General features: G+C 59.7%; 1 protein-coding gene across 6 annotated transcripts in view; it reads right to left on the bottom strand.

The window, feature by feature from the left end:
• Positions 1–17,285, bottom strand: part of RAPGEF1 (Rap guanine nucleotide exchange factor 1) — a gene marked incomplete at both ends in the record, with an annotated part of 88,058 nt that overhangs the window by 61,231 nt on the left and 9,542 nt on the right. Inside the window, one exon of one of the 6 annotated variants that reach the window (XM_084236929.1) lies at positions 12,816–12,879. The exons of the other annotated variants lie outside the window; for them this stretch is intronic. Coding sequence (XP_084093055.1) covers positions 12,816–12,879 — 64 coding nt within the window. Of the gene's footprint in view, positions 1–12,815; positions 12,880–17,285 lie in introns of those variants that run through there. 6 annotated transcript variants of the gene reach the window in all.

The raw sequence follows: 17,285 nt of genomic DNA, 5'->3' as shown, positions 1-17,285 counted from the left end.
CACGGGTGTGCCCTGGTGCCCAGCAGTGCTCCCCACGGCGTTTATTAGGCAAATAAATACTAAACACAAACAACGAAACTCCAGCGCGGACAGGACGGTGTGCGGGAGCAGCGTCCACACTGGGCACAAGGGACTGACCCCATGGAGCGGGGCCTTCTGGCGCCACGTGTCTCGTGGAAAAGGCGAAAAGGCCAGCAGGATGGGCTCATCTTGACTATCAAGAGCAAGCCTGAGGTGCCACAGAGAAGGCCCCCCCACACTGTTAGAAGGCGCCTCAAGGAGGATCAAAGTAACCCTGGACTGGGCCTTGGGCCTTGGTTTTACGAGACCCACAACGCCCTGCAGATTGCCACTTAATTGCTCGCTGCTGAGAAAAACAACCTCCGGGTAACCTGACATCAGTGAGGACCCTGGGGGAACGCAGCTGCCCCTGCCCACGGGAGTCCAGGATGGAGGATCCTGGGTGCTCCCTCCCACGGGTGCAGGCCTGTGAGCTAAGCCTTGAGTCGGCTCTGTGAGAGAGGAACAGCGACAAGGACAGGGCAATCATAGCAAAGCATCATGAGAAAGGGGAGCCGAGCGTGGCCTCTCTCAGAACATCTCACCGCAGGCAGTATTTCTGGATTGTGGTTGACCACGGGGGATGAAACCACAGAAAGCAAGACCAAGGGCAAGGAGGTGACGGTGCGGCCGGCGCTGCTGTCAGGCGACAAGACCTTGCAGGGAACCAGCCCCAGCAGGGTCAGAGAGATTCCCGCCTATGTATGGCAGCGCCAGTCAGCCCAGCTCGGCGTCCTGGGGCCGAAGGTCCGGCAGCGACAGCTTGGTGACACCAGCAGGGCCTTGGGGTGCAAAAGAAAACCCAATCAAAATGTGCACTGGAGGCGGGCCCCCATGGGGGGCAGTGGGGGTTGGGGGAAAGCCAGGCAGCGGCTTCCCCCCCACACAGCCTTCCCTCCCAGAGAGCCGACACTACAGGAGGTGGCCGGGAGCGCCGAGTGCAGGAGCAGAGGCTGGTTCCAGCCATGGTGAGGGAAGCTGGACATGGTCTGGAAGGGCAGCGCACATGAGACAGGTGGAGAAGTCAGAATTCTTCACCCGCAGGCAGCACCGCCCCTTCAAAGCTAGAGTGAAAAGTCCAGCGGAAAATGGGGGGCTTGTGACAGGCAAGGGACACAGAGGCAGCAGTGTGGGGGGTGATCGGCATAGCCAGCCTGTCCTCCTGGACCCCCGGTGAAGGCACAAGGTGGGGTGACTCCCCCTGCACCCACAGAGACACCCTCAGGCAGGTCTCTCCCTTGCAGCCACAGAAGAGCCCTCGGGGCCTGGCCTGGCCAGAGCGGGAAGAAAGGCCAAACTGAGGAGCTGGATCCGAGGGGGCGGCCCACCCTCTTCCCAGGGCGAGTTCAGGAGGGAAACAGGCGTGGCCCGCTCTCAGGGGCTGAGGTCCCTCGGGGAGCAGGCGGGGTCGGGGTACGGGGCAGCTGCGGTCAAGCCTGGCTACACCCTAACTCTGGAAACCCGGGCAGTGAATTTAACATCCTCATTAGCAAAATGGAGACGAACAACAGGACCCAGAGCATGAGAAGGCGTTTGCGCCAGACTCTCCTGGGCCATGTTCAACCGTGTGAAAACCCAGGCAAACCCTGGAAATCCGAGATTTTACCCCGTCACAAACTGTCCTTAAATTACAGGCTCTCGTGCGTTGCAGACGAGAGAACGTGGATTTACCTGAGAACCAAGTTACTCAGGTGACCACGGCAGAGGGCGGCTCTGGGCCTCTTTTGCTGTGGCATAAAACACAAACCCCAAGTGACGGGTGTTCCCGCCTACATCTCGGGAGGGTCACACGGGGGAGAGACAAGCAAAACAAAAGCTAAAGTGCAAGGAGGGAAGACTTTCTCGACCATCTGATTTAAGTTTTAAAAAGCGGGGCAACAGTACACGTAGCGTTTTGCTCCGCATCGCTTGAGAGTGGTCCCCGACAGCAAAGCGTGTTCCCTTAAATACTTCGGTGAGTAATTCCTAAGAATAGGGATTTTTAAATCACTGCAGAGCAGAGATCAGCTTCATCGAATTCGACTTGGAAACAACACTGCAGCGAAGCCTCCCTTCACACCCCCGCCTGGTCAGGGACCCAGTGACCTAGGACAGCTCGCGGCGGGGGCGTCTGCGGAGACCCCGGGGCTGGTGCGGGTTCCACATGGTTAAACGCGGCCGGGACAGTCTGGTGTAAACTCCTTATGCTGTGAGTTTTCTACTGCCGGGAACCATTTCTTACGTCAGCGTCCCCATGGGGGAGGGTCCAGGTGTATGTAGTGGCCAAGGCCTGGAAGGACGCGCGGGCGGGGCCTCGGGCAGCTCTCACTTCCCCAAAGTGAGCCGGGAGGAGGTCTCAACTGGGCGCATCTGTGAGCAAGACCCAGGTCTGTGGGGGGCACCAGGGTGTACCCCCCCATCCCCATGGCCAGATCTGGGTTAGAGGCAACCAGGGCCCCTTCCCTGCAAAGTGACGGAGCCGGAGCCGTGGGCGCCAGGAGACAGCGCTGGGGAAGTACCCCAGGTCCGCCCGCCACAGGCTTCTCGCCCCCCACAACCTCCAAATCAAACTGGCTTTAAATTCAATGCAAATAAAACTAAGGCCTCCCAGACATCCGCTCACAAGGCTGAACATGAGGCCCGCCCCCCGGGGGCAGTGTGACTCGGGGAGGGTGGGGGGGGGCAGCATTTGGGTACAGGATGCTTAACTGGGTGTCAAGGTGAGGACCCTGTGCCCCTTTCTCACCGCGGCGCCATCACTCTGATGGCATTTCAGTTTCAGGGCGCAGAAATGCCACTGTCGTCCCAAGAACCCTGACTGGCGTAAACCAGGAGCCAGAGGGCCAGCCACGGTGAAGGTGCAGCGCTGGGTGGACAGTGCCCGCAGGCCCGCGAGGGGATACCAAGGGTGTGACTCACCCCAGCCCCCCCCCCCCCCCACACACACACGCATAGGCACAGAAGGGCCCTGGGCAACTCAGCTTCCGGTTAAACTGCTGTGTAATCTCTCTCCACACCATCCCAGGCCTCCAGACCAGGGAACGGGGCCAACACCTGCGTAACCCCCTGATGGCTGGGGAGGCCATCGGGCCCTCCTGTCCCTGTGTGTTCCCGGGGCTGAGTTCCGGGCAGCCCGGGCCACACACACAAGGCCTTACGAACACGCCGGAGGAGCCAACGGGTAGCCCAGGACTGGCCTCCTGGGCCCGACACTCTTGGTTCACAGCACCTGCGTGTAATTACATTGCGGGACTATGATTACTTAGTTGAACACTAAGTGAGGTTCCGGTGAAAAGCCGAGGAACGGAACAATTCAACTGCCGAGGTTCTAAACCACACGCAGGCAGCGGACCAGTCACGTCGAGTCAAATTGCTCGCTGCGGCTTCACGACGCTGGGAAGGTGGAGAAAGCCAGCCTGGACCATGGACTCAGGAAATTACTGATTCCTTTTGCGTTGCAGCTGAGGACGCTGCATGAGGACGTCTGGCCACCCCGCCCCTCAAGCCAGTTCTCAACTGCATGTCCTCAGATTTCATTTTTTAAAATTCCACAACAGCAAAGCGGTCCTCGTTTTTTTTCTCTGAATTGGAAGACACCATGAGATGCACGCAGGGTGTCAGCCCATCTGTCCAACCAGCCTCCCGTGACGCTGTTTGGAACTCAGAGCCCGCCGGCCCTGCGTCGCTGCCAAGCTGCCAAGCTGAAACGCAGCTGCCGACAGGCAGTGCCAAGTAGTAGTCCCCGTCTCTCCTCCCACGCCAGGATCCCCCACCCCCGTGCCCTAAAAGAAATTAGTTTTCATATAATCAGAAAATTAACTCGTCACCCTTGATACGTCAGGAGCCCAACTGTCCACGAAGAAAAATGAAAACAGGCCCCCGCCTGATCCCCTGTGAATGCCGGGCCAGGCTCCTGCCCTCGGCGGCCACCGGGTGGTGACGTGCTGGGGTGGGGGTTGTGCCAGGCAAAGCCTCTCAGGATGGACTAGCGTGAGCCCCTGACCAGGGTACCCAGGGGCCCCGACCTTGCACGCTCTAAAGGGGGCCTGCTGTCTTCCGCCTAAGGACAAAGGAAGCCGACTCTTAGAATGACAGCTCCTTGACAGGATTAGTGTTCACAGGGAGAAAAAGTTCCTAGTAAGAGTTTTCTAGTAAAACACCCAAAATTACCCATCCCCCTGTGGGCGAATGTCCAAACAGGGTTGGCCTGAATTGGGGCCACTAGGCCTAAAAACTTGCCACAAGTCTAAGACACCTTCTGATGGGGAACCATGGAAAAAGGGGTCTGAAGCTGGAACAAAAAGAGATACCTCATCAAGATAACGGCTGCCATTGTCCGCCTCCCACGTGTCTCCTTCCATGCACCTCCCGGCCGCACCAGAGCCCGCCTGCCTTCCCAGTAAAGAGCCTCAGCTGGCTGCTCGGGCTGCCCCTCTGTCCAGTGGCAAGGTGGCTGCAGGTAAGTGGGGCGGAGAGCACAGCCCCACTCACCAAGAGCGCTGCTCTCAGTCACTCCCTTTAACAGACTCCAGACCCCACAGGCTAAGGCAATCATTCTGGTCAATCACTCTGATTTGTGAACACCTGTGGCTAATGGTTTTGACTCTGGTAGCTAATAAAAATGGAAAAAGCCCTAAAAGAACCATAATTTATTGTAAACCAAATAAAGAGCAACGGGTCTCCTCCTGTCTTTCTCTCTCTTTTTTAAAGATTTATTTATGCATGCAAGAACTGGGGTTCAGGCCAGAGGTGTGGGGGGTGAGAGGATTCACCAGAGCGGGGAACAGAACAGGCAGACTGACTGAAATACACTGCTGAGGGGAGCAGCGGGCGGGACAGGAGAGGTCTGCCTCTCCATGTGGGTTTCTCCCAGGCCAGCCGGGGATCGAACTTGTGCTGCAGAGGATGCGGATTGCTTCATAGCGTGGTGCTTATTAACCCCTTGCGCCACCGGGGAGGTCTCTCCTCCTGTATCTCTTCTCTCTGGCTGAGCACTTGTCAACAGGAGTCAGACATCTGGTAGTCATCCTGGGCCTTGTCACCCTCTGATGCAGCCACCACCAGCAGCTCCTTCCACAGACCCAGCAACTCCAGTCCACTGCCACGCCCTCACCCAGCTGCCACCCGCTGCCTGGACACCCTCTGGCGCATTCCCCCAGTCACTCTTTCCAAAGCACGAGTCTGAGCAACATACACGCACACGCAAACGCACACGCACACGAAATGCCTGAGGCTTTTCAGTCGGTGGATGCTCTCAAACCCAGGCTTTGGCATGGTACATCTCCCGGCTCGGAGTGGACTTGCTGCCTACCCCCGCCCCCCCCGCCCCGCCCTCCCCCAGTTAATCTGACTCACCCTTCACATCTGGGCTCTGATCTTTCCTGGTGTTTACCCACCTATAATTATGTATCTACCTGGGGCTATGTTGGTTTCTGCCCTTCTTCACAGAAGGCAGCCCCAGGTGCAGAGGCACCCCCTGGTTATAACGATGATTTCTCTCTGGCGCATCTACAACGACTGATGCTGGAGATGGGAGGAAACCATCACCGGAGGAAGCGCTTGTGGTTCAGAAGAGAAACTCAGTTCTGGAGACGTGTGAGAATAACAGCATCTGACACGGAGCAGGTGCTCCACACTTGCTGAATGAAGACGAACCAGGAAATCCGTCGACGGACCACCCCCCAAGAGCCCCCACTCCTCCTGCGCTGGGACCCTGACAGCCCAGACTCAGCCACTGAGGGGCTCAGTCTCAGCGCTTGGCCCCGCCCCCTCATTTGCACGACACGGGAACCTTTCCTGCCGCCGCCACGCACATGCACACACACGTGTGCACCACCTGCTCTCACACACGCCAGCGGGCACAGCGGCCACCGCAGCTCAGGAACTGCCCCCACGGGAGCCAGAGGGGTGAGGACGCCAACCCCGGCCAGGCTACTTGGTAAAGCCTTGGGAAAATCCTGTTCCCTTCGTGAACCCGGCCCTGGGCCCATGTGGGGGCCCCCTAGGCAGCTCTGGCGCTGAGTCTGTTTCCTGCCTGCAAAGAGGGTCACCACCGTTTTAGCCTGGACTCCTGGCAGCAAGGAGCAGAAACCCAATGGCACGTTCAAGTGCGAGGGACAGTTTAAGGAAAACAAGAGCCTGCGACACACCTGGCCAGAGGACAGCGGCCAGGGCTGAGGAGGGGCCGGCCGGACACCCTGCGCCCCGCAGTCCTCCCTGTGCTCCCCCACAGCCTCACCCTCAGGCGGCGGCGGCCTCCTCAGGGGCAGGTTCAAGGCTAAACCTTGGTGTCCTCCCTGTCCGCTTTTCCCCAGCAGCCCCGCACTAGCAGTCAGCGTATCTGCTGCCTCGACTTCTGAGCCAGCCACTGGATCAGCTCACGCCGCTGATGGCTTGGCTGTACTGGGGAGGGGGTTCCTGCATGCACAGCCCCACTCTGGCCCTCCCAGAGCGACCGGTGGTCTTGGAGACCCACAGTTCAGTCACTCCTATCAGATTTACGAACCGAGGGGAAATGAGGTACCCCAGGCCCCGCAACCAGGGCTACGCTGAAGTCTCAGGAGCTGGTGTGAGCCCTCCGTCAGGGGTGGCTTGTGGAGAGGCTGAGGTCCAGCTGAGGAGGGGGGTAGAGGTGATTTTGACAGGTTCTGGAGGTGGGGGGACCTGAGGAGAGGGGCTGACCTTGGACTGCGGGCAGAGTAGCCCCAGGGCAGACAGAGAAGGCCTGGAGGCATCGGTGGGCCTTGCAGACTGCCTGGGCTGTGAGGGGAACTGGACAGTCAGCTGACCGAGGACAAGCAGAGAGGCTGGCCGAGGGCACTGCGGTCCAGCTGACAGTTGGAGACATGAGCGTGTGTCAATAAGGCCCTAATTAAACGCACCACTGTGACCTTAATGGGGTCCCAATAAACACAGTCCTCTAGTCCGCACACAGTAAACACGCAAGTGATAACAGGAGGACCACCTCCCTCGTCCATTCTTGTTATGAGACAATCATCGTCGGCAGAAATATCATCCCCTTAGCCTGATGAGTGGTGGGGGAGGGCGGCGCCATCCTGGCCTCTCTTGTAAACCAACAGTGGAGAAGGCAGGACAGAAAGGGCGGGAGCCCACTGGGATGCCTCAGCTGGGCCCACGGGTGCCCAGAAACAGTGATCGGGATGTTTCAACACAAAATGATCCCGACATCGAGTGTCCTAGAAAGCAATCGCTGAGGGACCAGCCTCGGCGCGGCCGTGGGCCTCAAGCCACACGACACCCCTGCCAGCGGGAGCAGCAGCAGACATGGAAACGGGCCTTACGCACGTTCCCAGGGCCAGGCGGGCCCTGGAGCCAGTGGCTGGAGCTGGACATTGTTCTAAATTTGGAAGAAGCTGATGACAAAGCCAAGTTTCCTTCCCTTTTTGTGCCCACACCCAGAACACCACCCCCCATTTCTCGTGAGAAAAACTCCTTCGCAAGGCCACTTCCCCTCCCACATCTGATCTCCCATTTAGCAAGAGGTCTATGGCATGGCTACACATGCCAGCGCCCCGCGTCACGCCAGCGCGCCAATGTGCACGCGGCGCATGGACACACGGCAGTGAAGCACAAGCGTGCACCTGTGGCCACACCCAGGCGGAGGCCGCCTGGTCCACGTGCTGTCGCTGCCCCACCTGGGAGACACGAAGCCGGATTGGGACTTCAGAGAAGTCGCTTCCCCAAGCCTCAATTTCTTCATTGTTAAAATTAAGCTTTGCTTCAGACATTTTTAGGTTCTCCTCTAGCTCGGGACACCTGTGGTGCGCAAGCCCGTTCGTCGGAACTGGCCTTTGCCGGGCCAGCTCCCTACCCTGCGGCCTGCGGTGTGGCCCCGCAAGGCGGGAGCTCGCGGTGACTGGGCTCTCACCGCCGTGGCACCTTCTCACGCCACGCCCCGAGGCGCCGCGCCTGCCGAGTCAAACCACCCCGCAGCCGCCTGACACCGCTCATGTGACATCGCAGGCGGCGTCCCGGCCACGCGAGGCAGGGGGTGGGGGTGAGGAGTCAGCCGCGGCCAGGGGTGGGCAGGCGTCCGGCCGCCAGCCGTGGGCCGGCAGTCACGCCGCTGAGTGGGGGCACGGAGCTAGCAGTGACCGCTGGGCTCACGCTGGCCCTTCCGCGTGGGAGAGTCGCGTGCCTGACGGCCACCACTGCTCCCTGGCAGGCGGCAGAAGCGGCGCGGCGGAGAATGCTCATTCCTAAGCCAAGTCACAGCCTCTTCTCGGGGAAAGCCACTCTCAGAGGCGACTGTGCCTGAGGCCAGCGCAAAGGACCCGAGGGACAGGGAGGCCTGACCCCTAACAGTCTTGGCGCCCACGATGGTGGACACACCCTCCCCCCTCCAAGGCCACGCGGAGGCAACCCCTCCCTGTGGCGTTGGCAAGTACGGTGCAAGGCTTGTGAGAATCAATTCCAACTCGGCCCCCCTGGGGACTGCCGTGCGCCTCACTCGGGAGCGCGAGCAGACACGTCCCTTCTGAACAACATGGCACGAGGCTTGAAGCTGCCCCTCTGCTCGGAGCTTGGGCCTTGGGTCCGGAGCTCAAGCCGTGGGCTGGCGGGCGTGTGGAGGAGCCGCGGACCGCTGCCTCCCTGCTGCAGCCCAGGGGATGCCGCCGCGGTCACGTGGGGAGCGATTCCCTAAGTTGGGGACTTGGCGTGATGGACATCACACTCATCACAGCCACTCCGCAGCCCGCGCAGAGGCGGAGCCAAGGACAATCACCTGCGCATGGTCACAGCCGTGTAAAGAACAGGCGTGTGTGTGGCCCTTCTGGAAAGACGAGCAGCCCCAGCTCCTGCCTCGGCGCACGCGCTAGTGCCGGCCCCTCAAGACTCTCAAGCGCATTTTTCTTCTTTGCATTTTGTCATTTTTTTCTTTAACGATGTAACCTTTTTTCAACCTAAAATGTAATTTCTCTGAATCGAGCCTCCAGGAAGCAACAGTGATGACCCTGAACGTGCTGGGCGCTGGTGCTCACACGCACGAGCCCTGATGTCTCTCACCCCACGAGGAAAGTGCTATTCACAGGTGAGGAAACTGGGGCCAGAGGTTAAGAGACTTGGCCAACCTGGAAGTGGGGATTGAGGGGCTGGGAGATGGGGAGCAGGTGGCTCGTGGGGCCAAGGCACAGCACCCGGGCCTGGCGCCTTCTGCACCCAGGCCCCAGAGCCCACCTTCTTAGCCCGTGAAAGCCAAAAGCCATCGTGCAATTACGAGAAAACACTCCAATGCTACAGGCCTCTGAACGGACACCGGATGGACCTCGCTAATTGAATATTCTAGTTAAATAGGAATCATTACAGCTGGTCCCGCAGTGACGCTTTTCAAAGACACTCAACACCGCCCTGGCCCGGCTGGAGGCCGTGGGTTCACAGCGCTTCTGCCCTCACCTGCCCGTGGTCCTCTCAAGTAAGAGAGGGACGCGGGGAGGGGGGTGCCGGACTCACAGGCTGGCTGGGATGGGGGAGAGCTGGGCCGCCCCGCACCGTGGGCCCGCACCTCAGGGCTCTCCCTATCACACAAGCAGGATAATGAGAATCACCGTTATTCGACAGCCCTGCTGCAGGCGGAGGGCTCCAGCCTGGCGGGAGTCAGCTCAGTGCAGGCAGCCCTCTGAGGCAGGCGTTGTTCTTAAGCTCAGGTGGAGGCGAGAAAAGGGGCTGGGAGACAGGGAGCAGGTGGTTCGCGGGGGCCACACACAGCACCCGGGCCTGGTGCCCCTGCACAACTGCCCGAAGGGCTAATTTCAGATGCCGCTGGGCCCCAGCAATGGCATCAAGACCAGAAAGTGGACGGTGGCAGGTGGGTGGTTCTGGCTTCGCGAGGCTCTCAGCAAGAAGCCTGGCGCGAGGGCGTCCGGCAGCCAGACGCTCCCGAGCCGTAGAGACCCGTCTTAATGCCCCCACGACTGACGCCCGAGGCTGCTGAGCTTGCCCCGCTGCAGGGAGCCAGGAGCATGCGAGTCACCCAGATCCGCACTCGCACCCCAACCTCGGCCAGAGCCCTGGGTCCCAGCACAGAGACCCCCCCACCGTCCCCTCAGATTGGGGAACAGGTCTCACCGTCAGCTCTGCCGCGGAGGGCACTCCCTTCCTTCACCCCGCTGCGTGCAAACATCCGGGAGCAATGCCCACTGAGCAGACGCACGGCCCGAGCTGCCGGCATTTCTGAGGTGCTGACGATTGGCGACACGACATTTCATCCCGGAGGGCAGTAGGACCGCGCCGTGCGCCCGCGAGCCAGTGACTCAAGTGGCTCAGGAGGAGAAAATGCAGCGCAGAGGAGGAGACTGAGAGGAGGTCTTCAGGGAGGGGTCCTGGGCGAATTTCTGGGGGTTCACTGAGCTCTACACTGGAGGTTCCTCCAGGTGGTTCCATGATTCAACCGCTAAGGCCGCGTGAGGTGTGAGGCCTCTTGTGGGCAGGCTCACGCCCCCACACGTTCACCGTGACCCACTCTGCATTCAGGGCTGCGGGGGTCAGGGCGTGCCTGTGTCTCCCCCATCTCCAGGCAGAGAACAAATGCTTCTTGTCTCTCTGACCACCCCGGCTTCCACTGGCCGAGCACCTACTAAGCGCGGCATGGCGTGCCGTCCCTGCTGCCCTCCAGGGAGGAGACAGGCACCCTGCGTCAGTCGTCCTGGGAACACTCTCGGCCGTGCTGACCGTGGCCTGGGGAAAACGCACCGAATCCCATTTCCAAAACAAACAAGCTAAAGGACAGAGACAGGCACAGGGAAGGGCTGCGCCCCGGCCTCGTGATGCATGCCCCCCCAGCTGGCGGGCGCCGCCTCCGGCTCTGAGTGGACTTGGGGTGGCGGGGCCAGCAGGCCCCTGTGCTGGCCGAGACCAGCTCCTGCCCAGCGGGCCTGGAGCTCCGGAGACCAGGGGCCACAGCTGACTCTTCTTTTCACCCCAACTCACTGACCTCTGTCAACAGCGGCCCTACAACTCCTCCCGCGTCAATTACTGAACACGGCTAAACAAACTAAAGCATGAAAGCAGTCTTCAAGTTTGTCTGTAAACTCAGCTGCTTCCAATAAATTTTAAGCGGTTTTAACTCTCATACAGTTTGCTGAGGAAGACCGGAGATAATCCCAAATAAGCAAATTGCTGTAATTAAAGTAGTGCTTGTGAGTTACTGGACCAATGCCAGCCTTCTCCTCAGTGGCTGGAGGTGCCAGCCGGCGGCCCTGCACCCCGACCTGGCTGCAGGGCCCCCCCCCTGTCTTGTGAAGGACATGCACTGAGGCGTCATAATCAGCAACTTGTAAAGTTTTTTCTTTAAAAAAAAAAAAATTACTAAAAATACATCAAGGAGAGTGTAGGGTAAGTGACTGTCAGGCTTTTCTGCCCTCCCGCCATTAGCATTAATGATGGATCCCCGGGGCCCTAGATGCATGCCTGATGGCGGGCACCTGGAGTGGGGGTGGGCATGCATAGGTGGGCGCACCTGAGCCAAGAGACTGGACTCATAAGGGCGGCATCCCGGGGACGCCAGCAGAATGAGAGAGCAGAGCGAGAGCGAGAAGAATGAGAGAAGGCCAGAGAGCCCTGAGAGAGTGAAGGCTCGCTGGGGGCTGGGAGCCTGCCAGCCTCCCGGCCTCCCGGCGCCCCTGCCTGCGGTGTCCCTGGTAGAAGCTCAATAAAAGCCTGAAAAGGCCACCAAGGCTCCAGGACTCTCCTTCACCCCTCCCCACTGACCTGGACACACGTACGCACGATGTGGTCACTCAGGCCCCCCAGGCAACCCCTTTAGGGTAAAATCACAGACAGCATGCCTAACCTGTCACCCCGAAACACCCCAGGCATGGTTATCCAAGAAAGGACGGTCCCCTGCGAGACTCATCACTGTCACACATAATAAAATTAGAAAAAGTCCCCAAAGAGCATCCACTCCCCAGTTCCCAGTCAAATTTCCTGACCCGGCTCCGCTGTCCCCTGAAGCAGGACAGAGCCAGGCGGCGCGGCCGGCACAGCGCAGGCCGGGCCCCTCCTGGGAAGCCCAGCCCGAGCTTCACAGCCGACCGAGACACGCCGACTTTTCCCTTTCAAAAAGGAAAAATACCAAGAACTACCCACGACCCGCCTACGAAAGACGACTTCTGTTCCGAATTCCAGCTCTTTTCTTCCTGTGTATTTTCCTCTGTCCACAAGCACGCTCACACAGTCCAGACCCCGGGGGCCGGTCAGCCCAGGCGCTGCCTCTGCTTCCGGGGGAGGTGGGACCCGGGCCCGCGGGGGTCCTGCAGGCACCACCGCGGGCATCCTGGCAGCCAGCCGGGCTACTGGGGGGCAAAAGGCAGCCCAGCGGGCAGGACAGAATTTGAGGCGAGAGCTGCCCGTCCGGGACGCTGGCAAAGGTCCGGGAGCCCCGCTGCTGGCTGCACCCCCCGGGCCACCTCCTGCATCGCGGGGCCCTGGACATACGTGTGCTCAGGCAGGCACTGCGTGTTCACAGCTGTCACAACATTCGCCCCGCCAAGCCACCCACAAGTCAGACTCCTGGATGCCACAATTGCCATTGGGGATGTTTTCTAAAGCTAAAGTCCTCCACAGCACACGCAGGCCGCACTGCGTGACCAGGCCTTGGACCCTGGCCACACCGGGCACGCAGCCTTCTCGGGAGAGCTGTCTGCTGCGCTTGTAGGTCACCATGAAGCTGAGCCTCTGGCCCTGGACGATAGTCCCGCGGTGACAGGACTGGGTGGGGGCCGCCCCCCTCCCTGCAGAGGGAGCCCGGCCTTTCTTACCTTGCTTCCAGGGGTGCAGAGTGCCTCGTTTCAGGGGCTTCTGCTTCTCCACGGCATTGCCCATCCTAAAGCCAGAGGGTCACAGGGCCCTTCTGAGCCCCGGGGTCTCTGCTGAACCTCGAGCCAGGACGGAGTCACTGGTTGACGGGGGCTTCATCTCTGGACACCCCAACCCCCACTGCGGCAAGCCCAGCAGACCCTGACAAGAAAAACTTGTGGAATCTGCTCTGAAAGTCCTTTGCTTCCTTTCAAACACTCATGACTCCAGGGAGGAAATCAGAGGAAAAGGCTGGCGGGAGGCTCAGTAATGGGCTATATTAAGCACCTCTTTCCTCTGGCCCCCCTTTGACACTTTATTACTCATCAGAACAGCAGCCTCACAGAATGGATGCTACTTCCAGACACTTCCAGCAGTGCCTCTCCTGGGGGCAGAGTGGGGAGTCCTGTGATCAAAAGGCTGCCAGTTAAAGAGTGTACCCACGGGGGGTGCTGCCAGATGCCCCTCGCCCCCACCAACCCTGAAGACACCTTCACCTAAGGGCACGGTCCCAGGCCAGCCTGCATCGCGGGTCAAGCCCTGCCAGAAAGGACAAACCATTTCATTCATGCTGTGTCCCCAGGAAAATCAAACAGAGTGAGCTGCACCCCGGTGACACAAGAACAAAAGAGCTGCAGAGACACAACTGAGAGCCCAGCCCCGGGCTCCCACAGCCGCTGTTGGGGAGCAGGCTCCTGGGGTGTCACCCCCACTGGCCCAGAACACAGAGCTGGAGTAAAACGTGATGACAACACTCCTTACAAAGGTTCTCAGAATCAAGAGAACACATTCAAGAGGCATGAACCCCCTTGAGCCCTGCCTTCCGTGAGCTCTGCTACAGGTACCAGGTGCCAGGAGCCCGTGGGCTTGCGGCTCCAGCCCAGCCCGCCCCCAGGGAGCCAGATGATTCACACCTGGGCAGGAGCAAGGCCGGGGCTTCTGACCTGCCAACATGGATGCCGGCAAGGAGGGAAAAGCAGGTAGTGAGGGCCACTTCATACCCCAGGGATGGGGGAAGGCTGCTGCCCAGCGCCCGCTGCGCCCATACAGCAGCGGCCAGCACATCCCCAAATCAAACTGTGACTACAAACTGGAAAAGACCAGGGGCCCCACCACACCAGAGGGCGCCCCGGAGGCGTAACAGCTGGTGAAACAGCCAATTTCCACTCGGATATTCCTCTCCCACCAACAATCTCCCACCTCCACCACCCACCCCACCCCCACCAGTCTCCACCCCCACCTGCCCGACCCCTTCTGCAGAGTCTTCAGCTTCCTACCACCGCAGACTTCCTGCCTTTCCTCAGGCAGGTTTTCAACACCAGCTGTAATATCTGACCCCAGTTCTTCCAGAAGGCCCGAAGTCCAGTATATCTTACAGAGAACAAAAGATCAAAAAGGCCGTGGCCATTCCCTGGTGTCCTCCTCAAAGCCCACGTGACCATGGGCCCTCGAGAGACGTGGAAGGTGCCAACCTGCATCTTGGTGTCTCCTGACACCCGAGGGATGTTCTAACACCTGAGAGCAACTTATCAAACGCTCTGCACTGCTGTGCCCAGCACTGGCAGAATATCTGCACACAGTAGGTGCTTCACAAGTGTGTACAAATGAGTGCAGAGAGGAAGGAATAACAAACAACGAACGAACGGGAACTCCCCCTCACACGCTGACAGCCCCACCCCAGAAGAAGGCTGGGTTTCCACTCCACTGCAACCAGCCTGCAGAGCACTCTCTCCCCACCCGGCCCAGGCAGAGCTCCCCGCGGGGCATGCCCAGCCTTGGGGCTCCCTGCCTGCTTCTGTCCCTGCAGCTCTGCAGCCCTGGAATTGGGTCTGTGCCTGAACTGGTTCCCGGGAAGCCCGTGGCACGCAGGCAGCTGAAAGGTTAACTAAGATGTTTGCTGGCACGCGGCGAACGCCCCTGCAGGACGGCTACTGTTGCTGCCTTTCCTGTTTTATTAGCTATAAACACCAGTTTTAGACACACCACGTTAAAAATCATTTACCCTCACAAGAGATTTTTTGCTGTATGTTGCAGTAAGACCTGCTGCAACATTCTGGAAAGTAACTAGTTCCCTAGCGCAAATACAAGTTCACACGCAAGCACTTGTACCACCGAGTAACAACACTTTGATTGGGGAAGTGACACCAGGGCGGGGACACAGTGGTCACTGAAGGTGGACTTTACAGAGCAGGCCGTCCACTCAGAAGGAAGCCCTCCAGTGTGTCCTGCAGGCTGCTCCCTCCTCGAGGGAGCTGTGACCCACACCTTCTTGGCCCGAGGCAGGGGACCCGCCCCCACAGGGCCTGGCCACCCCAGGAGCCCCATGCGTGGCATGTGTCTACGGGAGGAAAGTCCCACATAGGTCACTTCCCCTCCGGACAAAAAGGCAACAATATGAGGAAGCGCCAGGCACTGTGGGAACGGCCAAGTGGGAGTCCCAGCTGGTCCAGGACGCTAACAAAGGGGCCGCGCCTGGAGGTCAGGGGCTTGGCGCTCGGAGGCTGCAGCCTGGCTGGTCTTCTGGGCCCTCAGACCCTGCTTTGAAGTGACTTCCCTGCTCAGCCCGGAGGAAGTCATCGAAGGCGAAGGGACATTTGTGGGCTGTGCCACGGGAAGCAGAGCGGAATGCTCTCTTGCACACTCACAGACCAGTCCTGGAATGTCCTGGGGGAGGGGACGCGCAGATTCACCCAGCCGGAGTGCGGCAAGTGGGTTAGCACTGGGCTGGTGCTGAGTTCAGGGCCCAGGATGCAGGGATGAGGGGAGCTGCAGAGCAGGGGTGAAGAGCGCTCGGGCCAGGGGAGGCACATTCAAAGGCCCTGTGTGGCTGGTGAACGGGGGAAGGGGTGGCAGGGTCCTGGAGGTGCAGGGCTTCATCCATGGGCTTCAGGGGGCCCCTCAGTGTTGCCTGACCACGCGTGTCCATTTTTCTAGGAGGGGATTTGCTCCAAGACAGGCAATTCCGAAAGGTTGCGACCCAGAGTACTGTCCATGCAGTTTGCGGAAACTGAAGTGCAGAGAGGGAAGGGCATTTCCCGAAAGTTCCACAGATGGCAGAGAACCCAAACCACAACTCCGGCCTGGGGCTTTTTCAAGCTCGTCGGCCGCCGTAGGTCTGCAGGGGTATGTCGGCAAGAGCAGGACAGGCCCCTCCTGAGCATCGACTTCATCCCAAACAAGGCTGCCGTGTTGTGCCTGGGCAGACCCAGAGTGACGCGCAACAGAGCAGACCGAGAGCCCGGCGGCCCACCTTTCTTGGAGCATAACCTCCCTGCAGGGTACGGAGGTCAGCACTTGCCCCCACTCCAGGCCCACGGACCCCTATGAGCCGGCTCTGGGTTCCAAGGACGGGGTAGACAATGCTGCTCTAGGTAGCCCAGTGCAGACCCTTGCTGCAGGATCGGAACCCGGCTCCTTAGCGGCTTCCCTCACAGGCACAGACTTCTGGGCCTTCTGTGGGGCTGAGGAAGTCTCTGGTTTTGCCTGTTGTCACCGCTGACAATAGCACCCCAGAGCAGAGGGGGACACCAGCAGCCTGACTTGCTCTGCAAGACCAGACATGGCACGAGCATTCTTCTCCATCCCAGAGACCGTGACTCTAAGCGGCCAGTCGCATTCTTATTGCAAGGGAAACACACTCTGGTGGCTGTAACCACCCCAGATTTTGAGGCGCCCAGGGGTTGAGTGGTTGGAACACACAAAGCAGCTGATGTCTGCAGGGGGAGCGGGCCCCACACAAACCCAGCTGACCCCTGGCACTGCACAGGCCGGTCCCACGTCGGACAGGCCCTACTTCTGCCAGCCAAGACCCTCGCCGATGCAGTCGTGGGCTCGGTGGTTGTAATGACCCCCTCTGGGTGTCCATCTGAAACAGGGCACTTTTTCAAGTGACAGGGAGGGTGTCACTAATATAAGTGGGGACAGCAGGTGCAAGCTGGGATCTGTGACCCTGTCACCACCCACAAGTGCAATGGCCCTCAGAGTAACTGTCCTCTGTGTCCAGGCGTCTGTGAGGCTGGAACGGCAGCACGGGGACAAGCAAAGCTTGCAAATCCAAGCCACCATGGGCGAGGCCTCGCTTGTAGGGAGAGCCTGGGTGATCCTGTGCAACCCCGCAGCCCCAGCACCTGGCACCAAGAACTGGAGGTGCAGGAGCAAGCGGCCGTTGTGACCTCAGCTCCTCAACTCTAAGACGTGTTTCTTCACACGGCTGCAGTCGGGCTGCGCTGTTTTATAATCCACCCTGCCAGTGTTTGTGGAGACGTGATCATGACAATGACGTGCGTTCAGACAGTGACGTGTTCTTCCCGGTGATGCCGTCACACCAAAACAACAAAAGCCTCCAGGAACTGCCTCGGACGCAGACTCACAGAGGGGAGCCCAAGCCACCCCCAGGCCCCACGTGGTGGTCTCAGGGCAGAGACCCCGAATGC

The sequence above is a fragment of the Talpa europaea genome (assembly GCF_964194135.1).
Source record: "Talpa europaea genome assembly, chromosome: 7".
NCBI lineage: Eukaryota > Metazoa > Chordata > Mammalia > Eulipotyphla > Talpidae > Talpa > Talpa europaea.
This window is presented reverse-complemented; position numbering and strand designations above follow the sequence as displayed.